General features: G+C 51.1%; 1 protein-coding gene across 2 annotated transcripts in view; it reads right to left on the bottom strand.

Annotated features, from left to right (window-relative positions):
* Positions 1-25,609, bottom strand: part of NKD1 (NKD inhibitor of WNT signaling pathway 1) — an 89,449-nt gene extending 63,840 nt beyond the window's left edge. The window contains exons 1-3 of one of the 2 annotated variants that reach the window (XM_061138472.1): positions 25,432-25,609; positions 25,271-25,303; positions 24,491-24,624 (exon numbers count right to left, since the gene is read on the bottom strand). In XM_061138472.1, coding sequence (XP_060994455.1) covers positions 24,491-24,624; positions 25,271-25,303; positions 25,432-25,456 — 192 coding nt within the window. In that variant the 5' untranslated portion in view covers positions 25,457-25,609. The remainder of the gene's footprint in view (positions 1-24,490; positions 24,625-25,270; positions 25,304-25,431) is intronic. The other variant, XM_061138473.1, reaches the window with a different exon arrangement.
* Positions 25,610-26,798: the final 1,189 nt, after the last annotated feature.

Here is a 26,798-nt window from a genome sequence, read left to right as displayed (position 1 = left end):
AAGAGAGAAGAAAAAAAAAAAAACCTACTTACTGGTGTCATGAAACAACTTTCCAGCTCTCTCTGAAGAGAGCGGGTTCAGAAGTTACTATTGTATTCAAGCTGTATTAAATCAAGCTGTGAGCAGCACCGGGGTTATGCTTTTAAAGAATGCCCTGAGCCAATTCTGATGTTTAAAGGGAAAAGGAAAAGTTTCCAAGGCTTCCATAAATTCCGACGAGAGGAAGTTTCAAACTTGGGTGTTCACAGTCCGTGGCCCCCACATGGAAACAGCTTGGTTTCATGTATTTGGTTTTCCTGTTCAAACTTGAGGGTCTTTTAACTTTTTATTTTTACAGGGCTCCAAAGAAAAGGGAGAGGGAGCCATTAGTTCCCTGAGTGCCAAAGAAAACCCCAGAGCCTCCCTCGGAGGGCCTCTCTGCCTGAGGCGGCCGCGAGGCAGGGGTGTGGGCAGGGGACCCCTGGGTCCTGGCACACCCTGGCCGGCTCCTCCTGCCCGCGAGAGGCCAGGCCTGTGGGGCCAGCCGCTAATTAACTCCGACAAGATCAATGCAGGCCGGAGCGTGTGAGTGGAGACCGCGCAGGACAGTCATTTGGCTGTGGCTGAGCTTCGGCCGCCGCCGGCAGCAGGAGAAACAAAATGGAGCCTTTCCAAAAACAAGAGGAGGCCCAGCCAAGAGCCGAGGAATCCTAATTTTAGTCCCTGGGGGGAGACGGCTGTGTCTGCTCAGCCAGAGCACCAGTGAGGACCGCATCCCTCAGAAATGTCAACCAAACCAAACAGGCCCTCCCAGGACACAGCCCCCAGCTCTGACTGCAAGGAGCTCACCCTCAGTCGGGAGGGCTGACTCACACACATCAGGTTCCAATCCCCAGCCCCACTCCCCAAGCACCGCCTGCCTGGGAGGTGGTCAAGGTCAGTGTAGGATACCCATTTGACAGGCAGGAACACTGAGTCCCTCTGGTGAGACAGAATGAACACGGACAGTCCTAAATCTGGATCCAGTAGGGAGTCCCAGGACACAATACCTGTGTGACCTGGAAGAAGGCACCTTGTTACTCAGAGCCTCAGTTTCACCATCAGCAAAATGGGAGTGAGGATGCTTCCCTCAAAAAGTTGTGATAAGGCACCAATAAAAGTTGGAAAGGTATCTGTATATATTGTATGTATTGTATCTGTATATATTGGGTTGGTATCTGTATACACTGGTTTGAGTTTTGAAAGAACTTTTTGGCCAACCTAATATACACACACGCACGCAGCTATACGTTTAAAGGTGACTCTTGAGCTGCACCCCAGACACAGATCGTTGACAGCAGTCATTTCTATGACCGTATACCCCTCCCACACCTGGGGTAACAGCACCCTGACCCACCTTGAGCTGCTGCCTGCCCTCGGTCCCTGTGGTTGTGAGCCTGACCGATTTCCAGACACCTACTGAATCAGAATCACCAGGGGCTGAACGCAGAAGTAACTCTTTGTTTAATTTCCCCAGGTGCACAAGAGACGGTCTTAGGAACAGCTGCCAGAAAAACTCAAGAGGGCCCAGAGGCTGTGCTCACAGAGGGTGTTAATCCCCCCAGGAAGCTCACATCTGCAGAGGGTCTCAGATTCCAAAGGGCTGTCCAGATGGGACCCTCTCCCAGACCTGAAACAAGATGAGAGTCCCCGAGAGGCACTCCTGCGGGGCAGAGACCAGGTGGAGTTCTGACCTGACCCTGGAAAGTACTCTCTGGCTTTTTCCACCATGATCCTCCTTGCCCCCTGCAGAGCAGATCAAGGGGAGAATGGATGCCCAGAGTCTCCGCATTGAGCCTGCCTCTTGTTCCTGTAACATCTGACCATAGTCCCAGAGGCCTGCGGGGGAAACCTGGGACACCCACTTGCCACAGGGCAACTGCAGCATCAGGAGGTCTCCACAGCAACCTGCATCTGGAGAAACTGACGAGTTACCTGGTGACCAGGTAGGGTGCAGGGGGCGGTGGCAGGCAGGGGTAGGGTGGTACTGAAGGATGGGGCTGGGGCTTTTCCAGTAAGGAGGGAAATAAAAAACATCTGTCCAGAAGGGGGAAAAAAATCTTCCAGCAAGATTTTTCCTTCTTCTATCTCCTCTCCCTCATAAGAAGACATCTTGCAGGGAATAGTTAGTAGTTATAATAGGAGCAGCTTTACCAAGCACCATCTATGCCAGACCATGGGGTTCACGACCTTACTGATTTCATAAACCAATCCCAGAAAGGAGGGTCAACCAGTAGTCTCGTTTTACAGGTAGGAAGGCTAAAGCCTCAGAGAGATGAGGGAAGTTACCTAAGATAACACAACCAGTAGAAGTGTAGGGGTGTGTGTGTGTGTGTGTGTGTGTGTGTGTGTGTGTGTGTTTGCTCAGTCATGTCTGACTCTTTGTGACCCTATGGACTGTAGCCCACCAGGCTCCTGACCCCAGACCCAAATTCATCCAGTTCCGGAGTCCACTCTCCTGCTCTCTTGTGATGGGCATGGTAGCACCCCTTCCATCCTCCACATTCTCTGGGCTCAGCAGAGACTGGCTTTGGATCCAGCTCCGCCTGGCCCAGAGGCACACTCAAGCCCTGACGCCACGCTGCCACTAAGCTGGTTAAGAGGAACTGAGGGGGTGGTGTGCACCCATTTTTAGGGATGGGCTCCTTGTGCAGAGAATTTGTTTCCCACAGTCCCCCAGCAGATGCTCTGAGCCACTGCCCAGCTAGCGCACTAAGAAGGGGCTGGAGCTCATGACCTTGGAACACCCAACCTCCAGCCTTTCCCGAATAACATGTGGGGTGGAAGAAAAAGTACTGGTTAATTCCAAACACTAAAAGTTCAAGATTGAAGCAACTTCATGCAACCTCCCCAACCCTATTTATGGACAGGATAGCTGAAGCCCTGAGAAGGGAAGGAACGTGGGCAAGGCACAAGCAAAGCAATTTCTTTCTGCAGGTATTGATGGATGGATCCCTTCTATGTGCCAGGCACCGTGCTAGGCATGGAGAGCTGAGGGTTAATAATAAAGACTGTCCCCTGACAGCAGAGTTGATTCCTATAGGAGCTGAGCAATAACTCAATGACCAGTGGTGATGAGCACCCCGAGGAAGTGGAAGGAGTAGGGTGGTACAAGGCACCGGACCCCAACATTTTTGGCACCAGGGACCAGTTTTGTGGAAGACAATTTTTCCACAGACGGCAGGAGGTGGGGTGTGCGGGAGATGGTTTAGGTGGTAATGCAAGCTATAGGGAGTGATAGGGAGTGGCAGATACAACTTGGCTCACTCGCCAGGCCACCACTCACTTCCCGCTGTGCGGCCCAGGAGGTGCCAAGGACCAGTACTAGTCCACAGCCTGGGGTTGGGGGGACCCCTCCCATAGGAACAGCAGTGACAAAGGAGCTGGTCCTAAGTGGGGCCTCAGGGAAGGCTGCTCTGAGGCCATGATGTGGAAGTTGAGTCTTGAAAGGTGGGCAGGGGAGAACCAGGCTAAGAGTGTGGAGAAGAGCACCCCAAGCAGTGGGACCAGCCTGTGCAAAGGCCCTGAGGTAGAAGCATGATAGATGAGTTCCAAAAAGGACCAAAGTAGTGGGGACAGAGGGAGCTTAGGGGAAGGCAGTAGGGGATGAGAGGTGGGAAGGGGGCAAATCATGGGGAGTATTACAGTCTATGGGAAGGATTTCAACATTCCACTCAAGCTCCTGGGAAGTCACAGGAGGGGATTTATACAGGAGCGTGAGTCTGTAAAATCCCACTGTGTTTTGTAAGATCAGCCTAGCTGAAACACAAAAGATAAAATCAGAGGCTGGTAGAATCCTCTGGGAGTGATATGATGATGGCTTACACCAAGATGGGGACAGTGAGAAGAGCTGACAAAAGTTGTCCATCTGTTGGCTGTTCAGTTTAGGAAGGGAAGGAAGAATTGGGAATGAACTCCAGGTTCTGACCTGAACAATAGGTGAACAGAGGGCCGGTCACCAGGCCAGGGAGGCCTGGAGCCCTCGCAGTTCCTAGGAAGATGAAGAGGGTAGTTTTCAGACAGTTTATATCTGGATGCTTGAGCAACATGGAGAGACAGCACCAAGCAGTGGTACCCAGGTCTCCAGTTGCCCTGAAACTCCCAAGGCCTCCACACAAGCCTCCCAGGCTGCCATGTACATACACCCCAGGTCTACCCAGCTGTGTGGCCAGCTGGTCATCCTCATCCTAGCTGCTCTGCTGATGGGCCTTTCTCCATCACCTCCTCCCACAGAAGGCAGAGCCTCAGCATCTGTGTCTCTCACATCATGATCTCAGAAGAGGGAATTTGCTTTAGTTATTGGAAGGCTGCCGTCTGCAAGTCCCCAAGCCAGGGCCCATGTCACTGACAATTTCCAAGGCCTTGAAAGGGACCTTTAATCCAATTGTCTGTGGCAGGCAGTTAATGGGCAGCCCCTCCTTCCCCCTCCACCTTCCTCCCGGCTTTCCTTTTGAAGGCAGCCCCAGGGAAGAGCTGCCCAGCGCAGCCCTGGTCCAGCCCTGACAGCTGCACGCCTGCACAGCCAGGAGGGCCTGCCAGGCATCTGGAGAAGACCACCGGTCCCTGGCCCTTGGTGTCAAACCCCTCTGTGCCTGGCATAGCCCTGGCATGGCTGCAGGTGGGGGGCGTACCCCTAGCCATGTTGCTTGCTCAGCACGAAGTACCACACAGATATTACAGTCCCCCAGCAACACATTTTCCAGGTGGAAAAACCAAGGCTAACAGACATTACGGTCACCCTGTAAGTTCTGGAAGTGGATGTCCGACTGCGTTCTGCATCCAGAAGCCTCACTTATTACATATCAATATGAACAATGGTGCTAACTGCCTGTTAACTGCTCTGTGTGTGTCAGGTTCTGAGCTAAGTGCTTCAAGTCCTCAACCTGCACAACAGCTCCGTGGCATACGTGCCATTTCTCCTCCCGTTTTACCGGTGAGGAAACAGAGGCACAGAGAGGTTAAGGAACTTGCTCCGGGTCACACAGCTAATAAGTGGCAAAGTCAGCGCCTGCATCAGGTCTGGCTGTCTCTGGAGCACTTCTTATTCTTTATTATCTGTCCCTACCCATCAAACCAGTCAATCCAAAGGGAAATCAACCCTGAATATTCATTGGAAGGACTGATGCTGAAGCTGAAGCTCCAATACTTTGGCCACCTGATGGGAAGAGCCAACTCATTGGAAAAGACCCTGATACTGGGAAAGACTGAAGGCAGGAGGAGAAAGTGATGACAGAGGATGAGATGGTTGGATAGCATTACCGACTCAATGGACATGAGTTTGAGCAAACTCTGGGAGATAGTGAAGGACATGGAAGCCTGGTGTGCTGCAGTCCACAGGGTCACAAAGATTCAGACATGACTGAGCAACTGAATAACAACTCCATACTTAGCCTAGTTTTACTTTTTTTCCTAATCACTTCAACATGAAATTTAGGTATACCGCAGGTATATTTTTTGTCTATGTGTATGTATGTGTACATATGTATGTGTGTATATGGGGGCAATGTCATCATCATTAAGAATGGTTTGGAATCTGGACCAGGGCTACCCAATAGGAACAGAATGCAAGCCATATGTGTAAGTTTAAATTTTCTGGTAGCCACATATTTTTCTTTTTAAATATGAGTGAAATTAATTTTAATAATGTTATTTAAGCCAAAGTCTCAAAAATTTTGCCATTTCAAAATATTATTTGTTATCAATATAAAAATTATTAAGGAAAAATTTACATTCTGTTTTCCCATGAAGGCTTTGAAATGTGCTGAATGTTTACAACCCAGCCCAGCCCTATTTCAAATCCTCAATAGATGAGTAAGGCTAGTGGCCACAAACTGGATGGTGTCCCCTGTGCTGTAACCACTCTGCTAAAGTAATATTGTTTACCTTCCCAAAAGCCTTGAAAGCGATGCTCTGAGAGACTTTTTTCAATCGAAGAACCCTTTGGAGAGTCACCACCATTCCTAACCAGCAGGTCCCAATTTCGTGTTGTTAGGCCTCCTATGGACAAGACACCATGCTAATAGGTTTCTCAAGGAGATATGAAGACTAAGATTGTCGAGCAACTGACGGGGGTGGGTATGAAATAGTTACCAAACCATACTGCCCTCCAGGCCCTAAGCCTTCCCACCTATTATCTTTTTACCCTTCCACTCAGCCTAGAAGGAGGAGGGGCTCAACAGTACCACCCCATTTTACTGATGAGAAAATTGAGACTGAGAAAACATGGATCTTGTCCAGGGCCCACCTCTCTGACCTGGCCAACCCAAAGCAGAACATCAGCACGTCAATGCAAAGGCTTCTAGGAACAAGGAGGGTGGACTTGAGGGAAGGGTTCGGGGGGTTTATAAATGTGTGATGGAGATTGCACGAGAAGGAAGAAGGAAGCCAGGCTTCTGAGGATGAAGAAGGGGCATTTGCAAGGAATGAACAAGCAATGCATGGATTTCTGGCAGAAGGCACAGCCAAGGGAACTCTTAAGAGACAAAAAGTGCATCTGGGCGCTAGGATGCCTTAGCAAGTAGCCCATGTGCAGGGTACTGTATGAGGAAAGTCCACGTTCCATTATCAAGTTATCGAAAAGCACCCATTGCCCAACCCACGGGCCATAATGCCAGAGGAATCCAACTTCCCAAAATATTTACCAGAAGGCTCTGGGCACCAGACTCCATTCTGTAAACTTGGGTACCATTCCAAAACTGAAACGATAGATCTCCTGGAGAGCAAGATAAACTCTCCCTCACATTCTAAATAACGACAGGGAGGTGAGGAAGAGAACGAAATAAATCAACCCTCTCCAACTGCCCAACTTAAAAGGGATTATACTCAGAAGCAAGAAGAGGCAAGGATGCCGTCTCCTTATCAGGCACACGGCTGCTCCAGACACAAACAGAACTCTTGGCAGGCCTCCTTCTTTCCCATCGTGGGGGGAGGGGGGAACGAAGTCTTAATCCGCAAAGGTCAAACCCATCCTCCTTAAGTACAATCAAGCCAATACTGTTTTTCCCTAATTTCCAGGAAAGAACAGTCCCTTCCGTGAGCTGAGGTACAGACTGGGCTTCAAGAAATGAAGCTCGTAAATCTCCAATTTGCTGGCATGACCCAGATTTCCAATCCTCCACCATGGAACCCAACCAGGAGTCTCATCTGGGACTCAGGAAATATGCCCACTGCACTCCAAGGCAAGGGAAGCTGCAGGATAAGTTGGTTCTGGAATATGAGTAAGGAAGGCCCATCTCCCGGCCTCTGGCAATCACCATTGGACATCATGGATTGAGCAAACGAGTAAGTACTTGACAGAGACAACCTCGTTTAATACTCACACGTGCCCATGAGGTGGATAACTCTGTTATCCCCAACTTACAAACGGAAGTGGAGGCTCAGGTGCAAAGACCCAGAGTCACAGAGCCAGTAAATGGGACAGCCAGCTGACCCCAGGCTTGCTCTCCAGCTGGGGGCCTTCCCACACTGGCGTGCAACCCTGTTTCCTCCTTTCTCTGCCACCCCCCTTCCCTCCTTTATAGCTTAGGCTCCCTTCTGCCCATCTAACAAGCCCCAAATCCCCAGGGAGGGTTAAGAGAAGGTGGGTGCATGCCCAGGAGCCCCCCGCCCCCTAGGCTCCTGTGTCATCTCATGTCACCTACTCCCAGCTCCAGAAATGCAGCCCAGCCTCTCAAACGGCCCATCCAAGACGCGGGCTTCCTAGCATAATATTTTCCTCCCACAGAACGTGAGAATAAAGGGCTCTTTGCTTGTCTCCTGAAATAACTGGCTCTCACCATAAAGCAATCTTCTGCCCAGTAAAAATATTTCTGTAAAACTTGGTAACTCTATCTGCAGTTCCTTTTCTGAAAGTCAAAAATCTTGGAGAGTGAAACAAGGCAGGGACAGACTTTATGACAAGCTCATGAAGTCATGTCTCCCCAGAAATTTCCTCCTTAACCCTGTGATTAATTTGCTGTTAACCACAGGGGTTTCGTGTCTTAATGCTCTCAAAGCAAAGCACGAGTTTGCATTTCTGCAGAACGATACCCACCACCTGAGACCCAGTGTCAGCCAGGTGGGCAGCAGAACCACTGGCTGGGGCTCAGGAGCCAGAAAGGACCCTGCTGAGACTGGGGGCCTCCTCCAAGCAGGCCTTATGCACAGGTGAGCTGTCACCTGCGGCCTGTCCATGGCCACGCAGGAGGCACAGTTCATAAAATAAGTGAGAGGGGTCCTGAGATCAGAATGGAAAACCGCTTAAACCCACCCCAAGATGGCTGGATAAGTCACTGAAACCTCCTTGGCCTTAGTCTGCCCATCTGGAAATGGAAAAGAATCACTCCAGGGAACTCTTGAGTGAACAAAGATGTTCTCTCTGAACCTCTTCATCCATCAAATAGCAACCAAGCCCCTTCCAGATGCTGCCTTGGGTCCCAGAGAGATGGTGTGGGTTCACTGGGAATCAGCAGCTCCAGGGGTCTTATCGGACTATTGAGTATGTTTACTGAGTGCTTACTGCACGCAAAGCCTTAAGTCACAACATGAGTTATTTCATTTAATCCTTGAAATGACTCCAAGAGATGAATACTTTTTCCCTTCATTTTACAGGTAAGGAAATTAAAGCCTAAAGTGAATACAGTTCAGTACAAACCCAGATCTGAAGTCCAGGTCCAAAGCTGTGTGCCCCCCTGGAGTAGAGAAGATCCATATAAGAAAAAAAAAAAAAAGTTAAATAATGAGGTTTTTAAAATATTCATACAAACTGAGGCAGCGATTCTTAACCTGGGGACTATAGGTACCCTGAAATTAGGGGTCAAGGTGTAAGAGCACTTACTTAAGGAGAAAGACACCATCTGATACAGCAGATTCCCAGAAGGGTCTCATTACCTATTCCCTGAGGGTTAAGCATCGCCTAACTATGCTCATCACAGAGAGGCTAGGAGCTTGAAAGGAAAGCTATGACTCATGGGGGCTGCATGGAGGAGCCCCCCTTCAAGATTTGCATGGCAAATCACTTATGCTCTTCCAAGATCCAATGGCAAGCAATGGTCCTCCCCAGATAGCTAGCTAATTGTCAGGCTGCCTCATCCCCACCCACGCCTTCCAGCTGCAACTAGAGCTGCGGTCAGTGAGTTTTACATGCAGCACAGATGTTCGTTCCATCCACCCTTCATTCTGCAGCCTTCTTCTCACAGGTGGTTTTCCTTTAGGGAACCACCCACCCCCAACGTCCCAGCCCTTGAGGTTTGCGGGGGCGGGGCTCTGATCCCAGCCCCCACTCCAGGGTGGCCATGTGACCCAGAACTGGCAGAAGCAGAGGGTTTGGCTCTGGGATGGCCACGGGATCAAGTCAAAATTACAGGATCCCAGCCTAAGCTTTGGTCAAAACTATCTTCTAGTTGGAGATGGAAGCCCAGACTGCTAGGAGCCAAATTTCCACTACCTGCGGAGAGTGAGCCCAAAAAAGAAGCTGACCCAAAAGAAACCAGAGCTGATAGCAGAAGCTGCCACCCTGGGACAGAGCTGGATGGAGCTCTAGGACCCAGCTTTCCTGAATTTAGGTTTCCCTAGTGGCTCAGATGGTAAAGAATCTGCCTGCAATGTGGGAGACCTGGGTTTGCTCCCTGGATCAGGAAGATGCCCTGGAGGAGGGCATGACAACCCACTCCAGTACTCTTGTCTGGAGAATCCCATGGACAGAGGACTGAGTCCATGGGGTCACAAAGAGTCGGACACAGTTGATCGAATTCAATTCACCCTTCCGACCTCCCCACTACACAGGTCAATAACAGGCCTCTGTAGGAAACAGCTGAGATGGGCTTCAAATTCAAAAGGTCCTGACTCATCCACACAGAGAAAGGTCACACTTACTTAGCCACAAACCCCTCTGAAGCTGCTGCCCTCATGAATTTTGAAGACCCTGGCTTGGTGGGGGTGGGAAACTCTGGCTTTGCCAGAAAAGAAATAGAGGGTTTGGTGGGGGAGGGACCCCTAAGGGCACTACCCTGAGTCCATCCCAACTGCACATCCCCTTCCAGCTATTGGCATCTCTCCCCATCTCGTCCAGAAAAGCGTATCCCTAGAGCTGTCTACGTGTGCTATTTTCTCATTTCTCCTAAATGAGAAAAATACAAAAGTGGTACATGCTCACTGGGGAAAAAAAGTCAAACAATGTAAAAATGTATAATGTTAAAAGTGAATTCCTTCTCTCCTCACCATCTCCCACCACTGCACACCTCAGGGAAACAGACTTTGACAGTGTATTATTCCAGATCTTTCCATGTGCATCAGCAAATATATAGAGATACAGGCCTGAACAGACTTTTGTATAGTGCAAAAAACGGGTCCACCTTATAGTGATGTTTTGTTCTTGCTTTGCTCATTCAAAAACATCTCAGGGCCTCCTTCCTGTCAGCCTATGGCCCTCACCCAACCTGGTTTTACCAGTTGCAGAGATCCTAAAATGGAATGGCTACACCACTGCTTAATGGCCTATCTCCTGGTGATGGATATTTGACTTACTACAAGTTTTCCTTCTTTCAAATAATGTAGCCATGGATGTTCACACATGTATGTGCTTCTGCTCCCGTGCAAGCATTACTCATCCCGTCAGGATCCAAGCCAGTCTCACCCGTGCTATCATTCCACCAAGACAGCTCCTGCCAAACCGGACTGTGACCACCAGGACCCAAAATCCAATGGACACCTTTTCTTACTCAGGCTCTCAGCAGTATCTCTCCAGGAGACCACATCCTCCCTCCTGGTAGACTACTCTGATGGCCCTCAATCCATCACAGCTGGAGCTCCCCTGGTGGCAGATGGTAAAGCATTTGCCTGCGATGCAGGAGACCTGGGTTGGATCCCTGGGTCAGGAGATTCCCCTGTAGAAGGAAATAGCAACCCACTGTGGTATTCTTGCCTGGACAATCCCATGGACAGAACAGCCCAGTGGGCTACAGTCCATGGGGTCTCAAAGAGTCGGACACGACTGAGTGACTAACACTTTCACTTGGACTTTCCTTTCATTCTATCACACCTCCCAGTATTTACGCCACTGTGTACTCCCTTCCCCTGAACCTGGGCTGAACCTCTGACTAGCTTTAACAAAGAGAATGTGACACTGCCAACTCTAGGTCTAAATCCTAAAAAGGTCTGGCAGTTTCCACTTTTGCACTTGTAGGAAGTCGGCCATCATATAAGAAGTCTGATTACCCTGAGACTGCCATACGATGAGGAAGCCCAAGCTAACCCTGAGGTGAGGCCACCTAGAAGAGAACTGAAGCCCCAGACATAGGAGGCAAATGGACCTGTGGCAGCTGGCCCCTTGCTGTTGGAGCCAACCCAACTAGGCCACATGGAGCTGGAGATAAGGTGCCCCTGCCAAGCCCTGCTCAAACTGCATAATCTTAAGCAGATCACAAAATGATTAAGTCACTAAGTTTTGGACTAATTTGTTACACACACAAAAAAACCTAGACATCCATCTTTTCTTCAGAACATTCTGAGAGGAGGAAGCAAAGGCCAGGAGAGGTCACAGTAGACACCTAATGGCTAAGCTGGGCTCAGGATTCCCCAAACAGTGTTCTGTCCAGAAGGACTGAGTTTGCAGGAGGCAGCTGCTGCTTGTCATGCTCAGAGGCTGGTTTCGAAGGTGAGATGACATGGGACCCCCAAGGGCCCTCTTCATGCCCTAAGCAAAGGGAGTGGGTGAACAAGACAGCAACTGTGGCAATCCTGGGAAAATTTGTTCTGACCAAACTGTCAACAAACCAAAAAGCCCTGATGTCAAGAAAGAAAACTTTGGTACAGAGAGGTTAGGGAACTTGCTCAACAGCCAGTGAGAAGCAGGGCTAGGTCCTGAAACCAGGCATTCAAATTCAGAGTCTAGACCAGTGACCAAACACCAGTGTTTCCTAACACTTATAGTGACCCACAATAAGAACTGTGTTTTATAATGGGCCTCAGTATATATGGGTTTGGGTATAGGTATGCATTTAGATATAGACATATCTGGGCTTCCCTGGTGGCTCAGATGGTAAAGCATCTGCCTGCAATGCAGGAGACCCGGGTTCAATCCCTGTGTTGGGAAGATCCCCTGGAGAAGGAAATGGCAACCCACTCCACTACTCTTGCCTGGAAAATTCCATGGACAGAGGAGGCTACAGTCCATGGGGTCGCAAAGAGTCAGACACAACTGAGCGACTTCACTTTCTTTCTTTTTATAGACATATCTAAATCTATTTATCTGTTTATTGGCATGGATTTCCATGTCTGTATATCCATATGTATCATCTATAGACATGCCTGTCCATGACTATAAACTAAACAGAAAGTGACATAAAGCAACATTCACTATTACTACACAGGATGTTCTCTCTTATTTTTGTTTTTGTCTATTTCATTTTTTTTAAATACTGGTCACTACATAGATTTCAAGAGCCATGAATGGGCTTAGAAGACACAGTTTAATAAAAAAAAAAAAAAAACTCACCTGTAGTGAGTTAAGACAGCTCTAAAATCAGACTGCTCTGAACTTGCATCTTGCTAGAGCAAGATGCCACTTCCAAGTCAAGTGACTTTGGGCAAGAAGGCAGATTTCCTTAAAATCTCAGTGTCCCCAGCCATAAGATGGCGTAATGACAGTGCCTGCCTCAGAGTGAGGCTGGGAGAACTGAGCAGCAGGGACAGCTCTTGGCCCAGGGCCTAGCATACAGCAGACGCTCAATGCTGGACCGACGGTTCAGCACAGGCTCAGCATACAGGAGGCACTTAGCAGCCACACCGAAGCTGCAGCCGAAGAACACCCAGTAAGGAGGCAGGTGCCCAAGACTGCCTGGGGCAGTGGGTTCCTTGAGATCTCCAGGACAGGGGAGCAAGAAAAGTGCCCCCAGCACCCACTTAAAAGGCAACTTCCTTCCTGGTTTGTAGTAGTTTTCTGACATCATCGTTGTGCCTTTGAAGTCTATCCAGATCCCTGGGGGAAAGAAGGCTGAAACAAGGTCAAGGTCAAAAGCTGGCCTGTAACAAGGTACCCCAAAGTAGCACCCTCAAACCTACTCAATGGAGCTGCCATGAGCCAAAGCCTCCGTGAGAGCCCTCCCACCCCCAGCCTGTGCAGACCTCTGGAGTAAGAGACACACTTGGGAGGTTGGGGTCTTCCCCAGCCTTACTTGTGGCCTGAGGGTGGCCAGGCTCATCCTGCTGACAGGCACCTTTTACGCTCTGCCCCACCCTCTCCAGGGCCCCAGCTCTGTCCTCAAGCTCAAGGCTGGGGGCTTGGGCAGCACACAGCAGACCAGCCAATCAGCTCCAAGCTTTCATGGGACCCGAGGTTCTCCCCCATCTCCCACTCAGCCAGAAGGAAGAGAATCTGGAGGGATAAGACATCAATAAAAAATAAAATAAAACTGTGGAAGATTTGCAGCAGGTGGACAAGGGCTCAAAACAAGTTGCAACATATAGCATCCCGCCCCGCAACCCCCAAGCGCTACCCACCCCTGGCGCTGGACCTTGCATTTCTACTTGAACATCTCAGGGACTGGACTGTCCTAAGTCGGACACCAGAAGTGGGTTAAAGAGTCCCTACTCAGCAATCACACCTTGTGGCCTTTGCACTTCCCAAACCCTTTGAGCTGTTTTTACCAAACCTTTCATCACCTGGCTATTTATCCTTTTGGGACTCAACAACTTAGTTCCCTAAACCAAAGGAGAACCCCTCCTCGTTCTCTCTTACCACGCCCTGTTCTTTCCCTTCATCACATGCAGCGCACATCTGGGTGAGCATCCACTAACCACACCAGACAGCTGCAAGAGGAGGGGCGATGTCTGCTGTGTTCGCTCTGATTTGCCAGAGTGAGTGCATTTCACTCTCTGAATGACTCCACAAGGCAGGAAACTATGACCGCCCATTCCACAGATGGGAAAGCTGAGGATCTGCGGTAAGCTATCAGGTAACCCAGGGCCACCCGGCTGGGAGAGTTGGGAAGTCTGATTCGGAAAGCTCTAAACACACCCCTGACACCTACTACGGGCACACTCTGGGCTTTGATATAAAAGGGGCCACAAACCACATCTACACTGTACTGACCCCACCTGCCCTCCCGTCCTTCTCTCTACCAACTGAAACATACTATCCATGACTCCCAAGCTCCCAGCCTCGGCTTGGGCTGTACCCTCCGCCTTGGAGGCAGCCCACCCTCCCTGGCTGGGCTCAGGAGTTTAACTTGCTGAGCCCGTCTTCTCAGCTGTACACAGGGGAATAATACATGTAAAGAATGCAGGTACAGCACTGGGAAGACCCAGAGGAATCGGGTGGAGAGGGAGGTGGGAGGGGGGATCGGAATGGGGAATACATATAAATCTATGGCTGATTCATATCAATGTATGACAAAACCCACTGAAAAAATAAATAAATAAATAAAGGAAATAAAAAAAAAAAAAGAATGCATGTACAGTATTAGGCACTTTAATATTCACTTGTATGTGCTATTATCCCTCACACAGTCATACCCCACCAAAATCTTGTAGGTTTAAATCGACAGTCACAATCCAGGCCATATTCAGCTGTCTGGGTCCACCCAAAAAAGTGTTTTTGAAAATTTTTATGTAGTTGACGATAATTTTTTAAATTAGAAAAATTTCACATAAAAATCCAGACGGCTGGATTCTCTTAACGATCAAAAGATGTGGCAACACCAGGCCACATTCCCACATGGCAACAGCTGGCTGGGGCTGAGGGGCGCTGCTCCCCGGACACAGCACATGTGCTCCCCAGGGCATCCGAGTCCTCCCCACCTCCCGGGCGTCTCCCAGCTAGCCTGATGCATTGGTGAATATGACTTCTCTGGTCCCTGCAGGTCCTTTAGATCCTGACCCCTGGTTTCAGTCTTACCATCCTTGGAGCTGTATTGACAAGCCACGTCTTTCAAAAACACCTCCTCCAGTCTCTATAACCCTGTGTCTCTTCCTGATTTTGTAACGGTAAGAGTAACTTACACTTACGACCTGTCCCATATTACAACCATTTTACAGTTTGAGTCCTCACAGCTGCCCTGTGAAGCAGACACTATTATCATCCTCACTCTACAGATGAGGAAACTCAAGCACAGAGTTGATTAGTCTATTTCATCCCCACCCTCACCCATTACACGCCCTCCCCATCCCCGCCCCCCACCTCCCATCCTGTGTTGCTCTGTGCCCTCAGGAAGATTACCCTGTGGACCCATTCACCAGGGCTTCCCAGTCTCTGACTTCTGAATTCAGCTGCCAATGGGAGGCCCCGGCAAGAAACTGGAGGATGCCAGGAGATGGGAGTGGTGTGTTTCTTCTGCACCTCCTCCCTACTTCTGTACCATATTTCTGACTGCAGTTAATCCTCCATCTTTATAGCTTCTGCCTGGTCTCCACCCATCCTCAGCTGTGATTCCTACATGGATCCAATCCAAAATATCCAACACATCCTCTCTGGCCCTTTCTGCCCAGGGGCCACGGGCGGTGGTAACAGCTCCCTCCTATTGCCAGGGGCCCACCAGACCCTGGGTACCTCAAGACCCCATGAAGGCTCCCTGAACGCTGCCCATACCTCTGGAAGCTAATTTCATTTAGACTCTCTGGAGTGGCTGTTTCCCGCTAGGTCCCTGGCTGACAGAGGTTCAACACTGTGCCCAAGGTCCCACAGGCAGAAAACGGTGCAGCAGGATCTGAACCCAGGACATTGGGCCGCAGAGCCCTCGCTCTTTACCCACCCCCTTACACCGCCTGGAGGTCTATTCTACTTCTCCTGGTCCTTCACCCACCTGTAGCCCCCTCAAGAGTCCCCTGGGTGGCCCTCAAGAACTAAGCAGTGCCTGGATCGAGGCAGACCTTCCGGAATCTCTCCCTCAGCCCACAGAATCAGTCACTTGATTCCTCTTTATCCTCCGAAGTATTTTTACAAGGCAGAGCCCATCCTTCCCCACATTCCTTCTTCCCCTAGATCAAAGGGCTCACCTCTGTCCTGCTGGCCCCTCACACAGGGCCCCTCACACACTTGTCTCTCCTCTGGACAAAGACCAAGCTCCATGGCATGGCTGAGAAGGCCCCCAGGCCCAGGCCGTGACCCCTCTTCAGCCAACTGAACTTCAGTCAGTATCGCAAACAAACTGCCCTCTTCACTGCAGGGCTTTCTCACATGCGGTGGGTCTGTCCAGCAAACACCCATATGGCCGTTACGTGTTGTCTCTCGTTGCCTCGCTCACCACTACGCCTCTCCCTATGCAACTCTGGGTTCAAATCACAGCTCCTCTGAGACCACCTGTGACCCTGGACCAGTTGGCACTCCCTGCTCTAGACTTTCAGAGTGCCCGGAGCATTCTCTAACATTGCCTAAATATTGTCATTATTCAGGAGATAACTTTTCAAACATGAGCCAATCAAACATGAATATCAATCCAAAGTAAAGTTTTAGCAAGTCAAATATGTGCTAAGTCGCTTCAGTCATGTCTGACTCTTTGTGACCCTCTGGATTGCCAGGCTCCTCTGTCCATGGGATTCTCCAGGCAAGAATACTGGAGTGGGTTGCCATGCCCTCCTCTAGGGGATCTTCCTGACCTAGGGATCGAACCCACGTCTCTTATGTCTCCTGCATTGGCAGGTGGGTTCTTTACCACTAGCGCCACCTGGGAAGCCTAGTAAATAAAATATAGTAATCTTAAGTATCAGTCTAGCACGGCAAAGAAGGATTTAGTTTAGGAATGCAAAGAAACTTAAACTCTAGGAAATCTGGCAATGTAAATCATTCATATAAATCACACATTATATTAGCAAAGAACCATCAGCTCCATCAATACCCCAACAGCATTTGATAAAATTCAATAATTATTCCTAGTTTAAAAAATCTTAGGAAATCGGGAGATAAAGAAAGCTTTCTTAACTAGTTAAACAATGCACATCATACTTCATAGTTATTAATCAGTCAAGGATATTCTAACCAAAGCAATAAGATAAGAAAAATAGATGAGAGGCAAAGATGAAAGTTTAGAGTCACTAAACTCTAAGTTCTAAGAGGCAGGAAGTATGTTCTATTCCTCATAATTTCCACAACATCCTAACCACACTCTAAAATCTGTGGAATGAACAGCCACCCAGATTAGGTCTGATTCCCATTAAGTGTTCTCAAAGCACCCAGAACCTCTCCTTTGAGGCATAAATCACAACTTAGATTGTGTAATTTGTTTTTAAAAGCACTTATCTTTTCTGACTAGAGGTAAGGCCCATGAAAACAAGGACCATGCTTTACTGACAGAGCAGATGTATATCTGGCATAAAGTAAGTACTGAATTTCTATTGCACAGATGCATAAATGACTTGAATAGAATGCATTCAATACACAGTTTCTAAATTACAATAAATGTAATACATTTTATCTTACTTTTCAGCTAGAAGATTCCAGGCCCAGAGAAGGGAAGGATCCTTCAGCTGATGCCACACACCACTCACTGTGAAGCCCACCCATTACCCTGGGCTCCTCTGAAAGGTATCAACCACACATAGGCCCACACGGCTCAATAGGTAAGGAAAGTGAAGCCCAGAGCAATTCCTTAGAGCCCTCGAAACAAACACACATCCGGGACACACCCCGGTGGGCAGAGTCACCTGGTAAGACCTCCTGCGTGCTGCCTTTCTGGGGCGAAGGATGACTTCACAGAAGCTTCCCTCGCAAAGCCCTGTGACAGGTACCGCATGGATAAACAGCCCCCTCTGCTTTCCTGGGAAGTTATCAAAGAATTACTTATGTCTCTGCAAATGCTTGTTTGGAAAAGGTTCTCCACCCCACCTGGGCTTGGCAGGAGCGGCAGCATCACCAAGCCTGCCCTTTGGGGAGTGATCAGCCTTTTCCTCCAGCTCCTGAAGGAACTCGGCCATTCTTCATGTGCAGAGTCTGAAGCGAGCCATAAAGAAGCAGGCAGCTTCCCAGGATAAACGGAGCACGGTGACATCAAAGACTGCCTTCCAGATTAAACAACCGAGGCCTTCAGCTCTCGCTGGCGTTTCTTCCAGGATATTCTGGGCTCCTGCCTCAGTTCTCCCTTGGATGGAATGGCAGATATTTTGTTTGTGAGAGTCTGAATTTTTTCCTTCCTCGGGGAGTGGGGGAGGGAGGAGGCGAGGGGAAAGGAGGGGGAGAGAGAGCGAGAGGAAGAGAAAGAATGTCTGTGAGAGACAAGAGCCACAAAAAGAACATGTGTGAGTAGAAAAGAGAGCGGGAAGTCAGGGAGGCAGCCTGAAGTGCCTGCTTTGGAATCCAACAAGTGACCTAAATATTCCAAAGTTGTGAACCTACAGTCACAGTGAGTGAGGCTGCAAGAACCCTCGAGCAAAGAGGATTGTGTATGCATGTGTGCTAAGTCACTTCAGTCGTGTCTGACTCTTTGTGACTCCATGGACTGTAGCCCGCTAGGCTCCTCTGTCCATGGGATTCTCCAGGCAAGCATACTGGAGTGGGTTGCCATGCCCTCCTCCAGGGGATCTTTCCGACCCAGGGATCAAACCTGTATCTTTTATATCTCCTGCACTGGCAGGTGGGTGTTCTTTACCACTAGCGCCACCTAGGAAGCCCATAAGGAGGATTGAGGGGTCCCTGACTCCCCGGGGGCCCACAGATCTCCTTGTGGGCCCCTGCCCCTTGCCCAGAGGGTCACACTGCACTCCTCTTCCTCAGACACATCTGGTAAACTGAGGCAGGAGACCCTCTTCCCTCCAGCACAGGCTCACAGCAATTCTGGGGCAGGACAGGCTCTCCCTGGGATTGGCATGCCACTACGCCCCCTGGCCCTTGGGGTGCCTCCCTCTGCCAATCCCATGGCTCAGGTGCCACATCCCACCCAAACAGCTGGGGCAATGCCCCCCAGTCCCTGGGCATGACACTGCCTGCTAATCCACTCTACAGAGCGTGCTGGTGTCTGGACCAGCAGGCTGGCTGCCAGGCGGGCTCCACCCCACCCACGTGTCCAGAGGGACAGGGAGCTCACCTGTACCAAGACCCACTAAAATGTGGGGGGACGGCTTTGTAGAAAGAACGAGCACCAGAGAATTTCAGACCCCAAAGGATGCACAGCCACTTGAAGCCCACAGTCCCTTCTCGAGTGCTCAACCCAACCACGGACACTAATGCACCGGGGCCTCCCCCAGCTCCCACTGCACAAACCCATGGCCTCTGTCCACACTTCCTTCCTCACTGGCCCAGCCTCCCACGAGTGTCACTGTCTGCCAACGCACCTGTGCACATCCTTATTCTTCATCTCCTTTATTAGACTGGAAGCCACAGGAGGACAGGCATCACCGCTCTGTGATCTGCCACTGTAGCCTCAATGCCTGTCTTGGCTAGGGAAGTCATAGTTAATAGCAATTCATTATTGATCATAGTGAATGAACAGCTGAGAGTCTGGAAGAAAAGACCAACTCACAGTCTGTCATTTATTCCTGCTTCCAGCTTTACCTGGCCGGGGGAGGAAGAGGCAGGGATGGTGACCTAATCCATCTTCATTCATTCTTCATTCATTCACTGAGCAAATTTATCACGAGAGCCCACCACACGCCCTGGGACTGCCACAAGGAAGATGGATTGCTCAGGAGGCGATTCTTCCTTTGCTGACCGCTCAGGCTTGTTGCTTTAAGGCCTCAGAGGAACAGTCTGGCCCCTGAGCCCGTTGCCCAAGCTTCCTGGTATGAGGAGAAATACGCTCTGTCTGGTCATCACCCGCATTATCGCCTCACTCTGACACCCCCACAGGGCGAGGGGATTAAACATTCCCCAAGTCTAGAAGTTTGTGGGACATACTGTGGTTGTCTCCTGGTTTAGCTTCCCACTGAGTTTACGACAGTCAGCACAAGGTGTGAATGTAGAGTGTCTATTCCTGAGTTTGAGGGAAAGCACACACATGACATCCTGACTCGGGGAACCAGAGTCCTTCTCAAAGACGAAAAGTTTTGTAGGGAGGATAAGACACTCCTAAAAGCCTCTATCAGAGACCCCATCACAGAGACGCATTAACGTATCCAGAATGACACCCTTGCCCACTTTCCACCATCCTGAGGGACCCAGATCTACCGGAAACCAGAAGCCCCCCTGGCACCCTGCCCAGCTCCAGCTTACCCCTGCTCCCCTCCCCATCCCCCACGGGTCCAGAAAGCTGCCAGGTGGGGCTAGGAAGCTGGCCTGGGTGCCACAGGCAGAGGGCACCCTCCGTGGAGAACTCAAAGAAGCCAGTGAGTGGAAGCCCAAACGCCTCCTCTAGCCTCAAAGCAAATCATCTTTTAATTGTGAAACACCAAATATTTAATTTATGCTCTACCTCAAATGTCAAGTCCACCTCCCGGCACATAGCTTTGAAACCACGTAAGGAGGCCTAACACTTTCCATATGGTGAAGACATGGGGCCTTTTAATTGTGCCAACTGGTATCATTCAAGGGTAATTCCCCTGGAATCCAGCACTCAGGCAGCAGCTGGGCCGGCCTCCAATCTCATCACCCAGCCCCAGACGTCCCCGCAGGCGCCCACCATGCCTGCACCCTCCCAATCTCCCCCAAATATCAAAATGCACGAGGTGCCCCTAATCAAATTACCAAACCGCCTGGCAGCCACCTTTGATCCAGAGGCCGGCTTGCCTGCACCAAAGTGCTCAGCCTGTTTTCTTCAGGCGACTTTGCCATAAAAGAACAAAAGGGCCAAACTGGGGGGTTGGGGGAGGGGACGGTCTTAAATCCGGAGGTCAAGGTGCATATATGCACATGTATGTGCACGCTCCAGGAGTGTTCACAGACATGCAGATTCTGCTTCTCCAAGTGTTCTCCTATCAATATCTGTGTCCATTTACTCCATCCATCTACTAAACTTGTTAATTTTACCCATTATATCTTCCAGATCCAACATTTCCAATTGATTTTCTTTCATTAATGCCTGTGGCTGCTTCACGCTTCTAATATCATCCTTTATCTCTGAGATTATTATGCTTACTTTAATGTCTAATTATCTAGCATACAGTTGTCTGGCATACAAATTGTTCACGTATCATTCATCTTCTGTAGAACTCGGACAGCTTGCATGTTTCCTTATTTTACTCCTCTGAGCTCATATTCCCTTGAAGCTCATCATGTACAGCTGAAAGGGCAGATGTCTTAACCTGTGTCCCTCCAAATGAGGCTATAAAGTATGGGGGAAGGAAGCCTCTGGTTTCATAATCTGGGCCCCCATCTCCACCTTCCCAGGGCCTCAGGAACCTGCCAGGCTTTCCCCAGGTTTTACACTTTATGAAGAGTTACCTGCCAAAACTCTCCCAGGGATGAGCAGGTTATTACACCCATTTTGCAGATGAGCTCATTAAGGTAGGCAAAGGTAAAAATGGTTTATACAAGGTGACAAACTATTGTGGCTGAGACTGACCTCATTTATTCATTTCTTTTTTGGAAGGGTAGACATGGGTTAATTGCCGATGAGGTCACCCTCTCACATCCCAAGATCTTGCATGAAACTAAGACCCACCTTAAACATTTACTAAGCTACTCAGACCCCCTCAGGGAGGAAGAAGGCAAGCAGGGGCCCCTCATGCTTCTGCCTGCCTCACCCCAAACTGCTCGGCAGCTGGCCAGCGTGCCACCTCTTAGGAATGAGTAAGTGCGACCCCCTCCAGGCAGATGCTCTGGTGCCGGAAAGTACTAGTAAGTACTCCAGAAAGGGAGAAAACCAGAGTCCACACCAGCTGGCTGGCAATTTTACAGGGTTATGAGGAGGATTAAGATAATGTAAGCAAAATGCTTGACACACATGGGTGCTTAATAAATAGTAGTTATCTTTGCAATAATAATACTGCTGGTTGGACGAGCCAGGAATGTGTCCCCAGCTGCCTTGGTGAAAGGCTGGGTGATGGAGTAGAGACAGAAGCCAATCCCAGGACAGGGACAGGTCTGGGGAGGGGGGTGGGGGGAAGCTCTGCCAGCGCTTGAACGAAGCACACTTTGGAGCCCACACCCTCCTACATCCTGATGAGATAATGGAAGAACCTAGAGCCACCCTTTCCGCGCCCCTAGAACTCACGGAAACTAAACAGACCGGGGGTTGCCTACTGCGATCCCGTTTAGTATCTCAGTGTTAAACTGGGGGCATTCTTTCTCATTCACAACTTTGACCAGTTGTACTTAACATTTTTTTCAGAATCAACTTTAGACTATCTGTTTCAACTTAGCTTCATTCTAAGCAATAATATCCATGAAATCGAGGGTTTGATGTCCCAGCTATTTTATTTTTTCTGGTTAAAAAAAAAAAAATGTAACTGTTAAGATAGAAAATATTCCTCTAAGTGCTACTTGAAATCACCTCACAGGCACCCACAGGACAGCCCCTCACCTTGGGTTCACCCTGGCTTCTCCCTAGGCCAACTCCACCTCTGCAGGCTCAGGAACGAGGCTAGCAGTAGGGGGAAGCCAGGCGTCCGGGTCCCAGTCACCAAGCACGACTCCCAAGGAGGCAGTTTCTCTCTTCTGAATATCCTGGATGGTAGGGCCCACCCTCCACCACCCAACATATGTCACACTGATGGCTCTCGGTCTCACATCTTCAAAAGTGCTTTGAACAAACACTAATGACCCCTCAGCATTTCTTTGCGAGAAGGGGCTGGGAAAGGAGGGGGCAGGCCCCATCCCATGCTGTCCTCAGCTGGGGGAAGAAACCAGGCAACAAAATTCCCGTGACTTCACCAAAGCCACAGACTTAAGCTGGGGCCCCCTCCCCCCCTCCCCCATTTTCCCCAATGGCAACTTTTACTGGCTCACATCCCTCTTGCTGGGAACACTACTATTTAATTAAAAACGACAGACTTTTGTTTTCCTCTCCTTCCTTCCTCCTCCCTCCCATCCTCCAGGATTGGATGCCAAGGAGACCCACCAAAAACATGCGGGTAACATTTGTTATGGCTTTGAAGATAAAAGTCAATTGAAGTAAGCCCTCGCTGTATTTCAAGTTTCCCCTAAAGCATGGAGCAAGCTGCCTGGCAGTTTAGGAAAGAAAAAAAAAAAGGGGGGGGGGGGGGACTGCAAATAAATGTCATTCTGCAGGAATACTTTGTAAAAATAAACAGGCTGAAAAAACCCAAAACTTGATTAATGGAAATCCACTCAGTTGGCCTCTGTCTTGAGCTGCAAAATGCATTTGTTCATATGGCTAAATCGGATCATTTTCATTGGGCTTTAAATAAATAAGGAGATAAAATGGTGGGGGGAAGAAAGAGAAGTTTGTACTTCTGTTTTTAAAGGGACCTAACTGCAGTGCCCCTCCCCCCACCCAGCGTTGGCCCTTCCTAGGGGACAGTAGCTTCAATTCTAACCTAGCCAACAGATGAAGAGAAATGGAGAGGAGAAGGCCCCCTGCTCAGCAATGACAGTGTAGGAGGAGATGGGAGCTTCCTCAAGATGCAGAGGTTATTTCATACATGCACAAGAGTCAACTACCCACAGGCTCACCTCCTGCAATGGACTACACTCAGTCCAGGTCCCACCACCCTGACACACAGACACACACACACACACACACACACACACACACACACACACACATCTGAAAACTCCACTGGCCCCTCCCCAGCCTATGAACAAGACCAAAGGACTAACCAGACCTGAAACTCAGTCTGTTCCCCTCTAAGTTTAAGAAAAAAAATTAAATGTCACATCAAAAAGTTGATTCATCCTTTGATCCTTGGCTTGCTCGAGTTCCACGCAGACCATCTGAAAGCCCTGTGCAGAGTTCCAGAGCCCATAGGACATCTGTGAACACCAGTCCCAGGCCAGGAGCTGCGGCTGGACTCACTCACTCCCCTGCCACATCTACTGCTCCCCTAGGAACAACTCCAGCCTCAGGGGCTCACTGGGTGAAGGCTTGGGGTGGGCCAGGCTGGAGCACAAAGAGGCCCTCTTTCCTTGTGTGCCAAGTCAAGGGGTCTCCCTGATCTCAGTACCCCCCAAGTTCTGCCCCCACCCAGATCACTGCCTGCTCTACTGGGACGCCAAGGCAGTTGGCACTGATGAATGCCACAGACATTGGAACACATTCGGAGGCAGCACAGTCCTGCCTTTCACCCAGACACCCCCAACCGCCTTCCCTCTTCCCTAGCCCAACTCCAAATCCACCTTTGAATGCTGGCCACAGAAACCAGGAAGAAATCAGAGCAAGTCCCCAAATCCCTCCAGCACAGACAAGTTCCCCATCAACTGGCCCACCTCACCTAGGACCTTTCCCCCGAGGCAGCCCTCTGCCCCCCAAGTGGCCCCTTCCATCTGTGTCACCAGTAAGGTTGCCCAAGGCAGGGGGTGTGCAGGGTCATGTTGGTGGGGTAGGAGCAGCTAAGGGATTTCTGGACTTACAAGCTGTGCCAAGAGGTGCTATAAGTTGTCTGGGGGGGGGGGGGGGGGCGGTGTATGGAGACCCATCTCTGAGGTTGAAAGGGAAGTAAGTGGGGATCGTACCCGAGTTCCTCTGCCAACGGTGCCCGCCGCCCGCAGTTGTCGGGGTCCCGAGCTGCCACCCGGGCAGCGCTGCCTCCCAATCCACTCCTCGATGCCTTTCCGAGCCCAGGCGGCGCTCACAGCGAAGCTGTCACCTGGGGTGGGGACGACATGAAGCCCCTGAGTCTGGCCTCTAGGCTGAAAGTTACCCGAGAGAGGAAAGAGTGGGCGAGGCAGAGGCAGCAAGGGACCAGGAGGGTGCTGAGAGCTGCGCACGATCCTGAGAGAGGGACGCAGGTAATCAGAAGGGGGTTCTCGAAGCCCCGAGAGCAGGGACCTCGAGGCGAGCCAAGGGGGACACGTCTGGGCATCAGGAGAACGAGCGCCAGAGGCCAGGGCTGCGGAGGGGAGGGACGGACACGGGGTGAGGGAAAGAGGGGAGCTGAGGGGTCAGGAGAAGGGGCGCAGGAGCCAAGATCTCGGAGGGGGGCCGAGGACCAAAAACAGAGGAGGCAGGCTCTTGGTGAAGGGGCTGCAGTGAGCGCGGAACTGGGGTACCGTAGGGGAGGGGTTGAAGGTCAGAAGAGAAAGTACGGGATAGCGGGGAGGGGGTAGGTGGGGCAGAGAGGGGGACACAAAGTGAGCTCCAAGGAGAGGGTTTGTGGGACTGGCGGCTGGAGTAACGGGTGGGGGTGGCCCTGGTAATAAGACCCGCGGCTCAGGCCACTCCGCTGCCGTCCGCGGTGCTTCCCCGTCTAGCCCCCACCACCCCCACCCGGTCCGTGCCCCGCGCGCCCCTACCTTCCGGGCTCTCCCTACGCTTGCACACGGCGGCTGCAGGCACAACGCGCGCGGCGGCGGCGGCGGCGGGAGCCGGAAAGAAAGGAGAGGCAGAGAGTTAGCAATCGCGGGGACGAGGGCGGCGGGGGCCAGGGGGCCGGCGCGCGGGCGGGGACACTGACCCGGCTTGGAGTGAAGTTTCCCCATGCTGGGGGCGCGGCGGGAGGGGGCGTCCCTAAGCCATGCGCCCGGCCGGCGGGCCCTGAAGGCTCGCCGCGCCTTGTCTCGCTCTCCTCCTCCCGGAGCAGCCCCGGAGCTGAGCGGAGCCCGAGGCGGCGCCGGGACTCGCTCCTGCCGCTGGTGCCGCGGCCGGACTGACGCCCGGGCGCGCCGAGCCCCCAGCCCGCCGCCGCGGCCCGCGCCTCCCCGCGCGCCCATTGGCCGGGCGCGGCGCATCAAAGGCGAGGCGGGCCACGGAGGGGGCGGGCTGGGGGCGGGGCGTGGAGAAGCGCTTGGGGCTGGACACAGCGCCCCCCTCCAGGCTTCGGTCTTAGACCCGGGCCCGGGGCTGGGGACCCGGGGCTGGGGACTAGAGGTGGGGCTGGGTGGTGGGGGGAGGCGGAGGAGCTCTGGTCAGTAGGAATATTGGGACAGACACCCTCTTGGGTCCTGCCCGCTTTAGAACAGCTGCTCCTCACAACGCTGCTCACGGCGCTGTGTGCTCCCTACGCTCGATTCTTCCTGGAAGCGGACTGGACTCAGCGGCTCCAATTTACAGGTGATGAAACTGAGGTCGGAGACGAGAGGCTGCTCGGAGCGCCCGCAACGTTGCCCTTTCCCAAGTCTGGCACGGTCGGACTTCGGCAGAAAATGTTCGCTATTCCCCGCCCAGTGCCCGCCCCGCTTCTCCTCCGAACCTCTGTCTAGGCTTAGGAGAAGCCCCCATTGCGCCTCCGGCCAGTTGTGGGCCCAGCCAGCTCGCGGCGGCTACAAGTGTCCGAAAGCCGCGAATTGCCAGCCAGTCGCTCTGTTCTCTCCTCCCGGGCCCGTGGGTGCCCGCCGGGGGGTCGGGGCGCGCTGCCAGCTGTGCGGCCCGGAAGGGGGTAACCGCTGGGTCTTTGATCTTCCTGGGTTTCCGCTCCCCGCTGCAGTTCGCCAGACCCAAGGGCTTGTTTGTTTTGTCTGGGGAGGTCTCTGCGGAGGGGAGGGCGACATCAAGGGGTTCCAATCCACCTTTGTGGTTCTCAGAGAGCACGCCTGCTCTGCTGGGGACACTGGGGGCCTGTTAAGTTCGGCCTGGTACTGGGCAGTCTGGGCGTGGGAAAAGAAAACCGTGTGCTAGGAGAGAAGAAAAGCGCTGTCCCTTGGACTGAGTTCTCCGTGTGAGCCTCCGTTTTACAGACTGTAAAACGGAGGCTCAGTTCTGTCCTTCTTGCCAACTTCTTAGAGGGACACTGCCCAATAGAAAGATAATGTGAGCGACATATGTAATTTCAAATTTTCTAGTAGCCACATTTTTTTTAAGTAAAAAGAAATATTAACTAATTTT

Source organism: Dama dama, chromosome 4 (genome assembly GCF_033118175.1).
Source record: "Dama dama isolate Ldn47 chromosome 4, ASM3311817v1, whole genome shotgun sequence".
NCBI lineage: Eukaryota > Metazoa > Chordata > Mammalia > Artiodactyla > Cervidae > Dama > Dama dama.
This window is presented reverse-complemented; position numbering and strand designations above follow the sequence as displayed.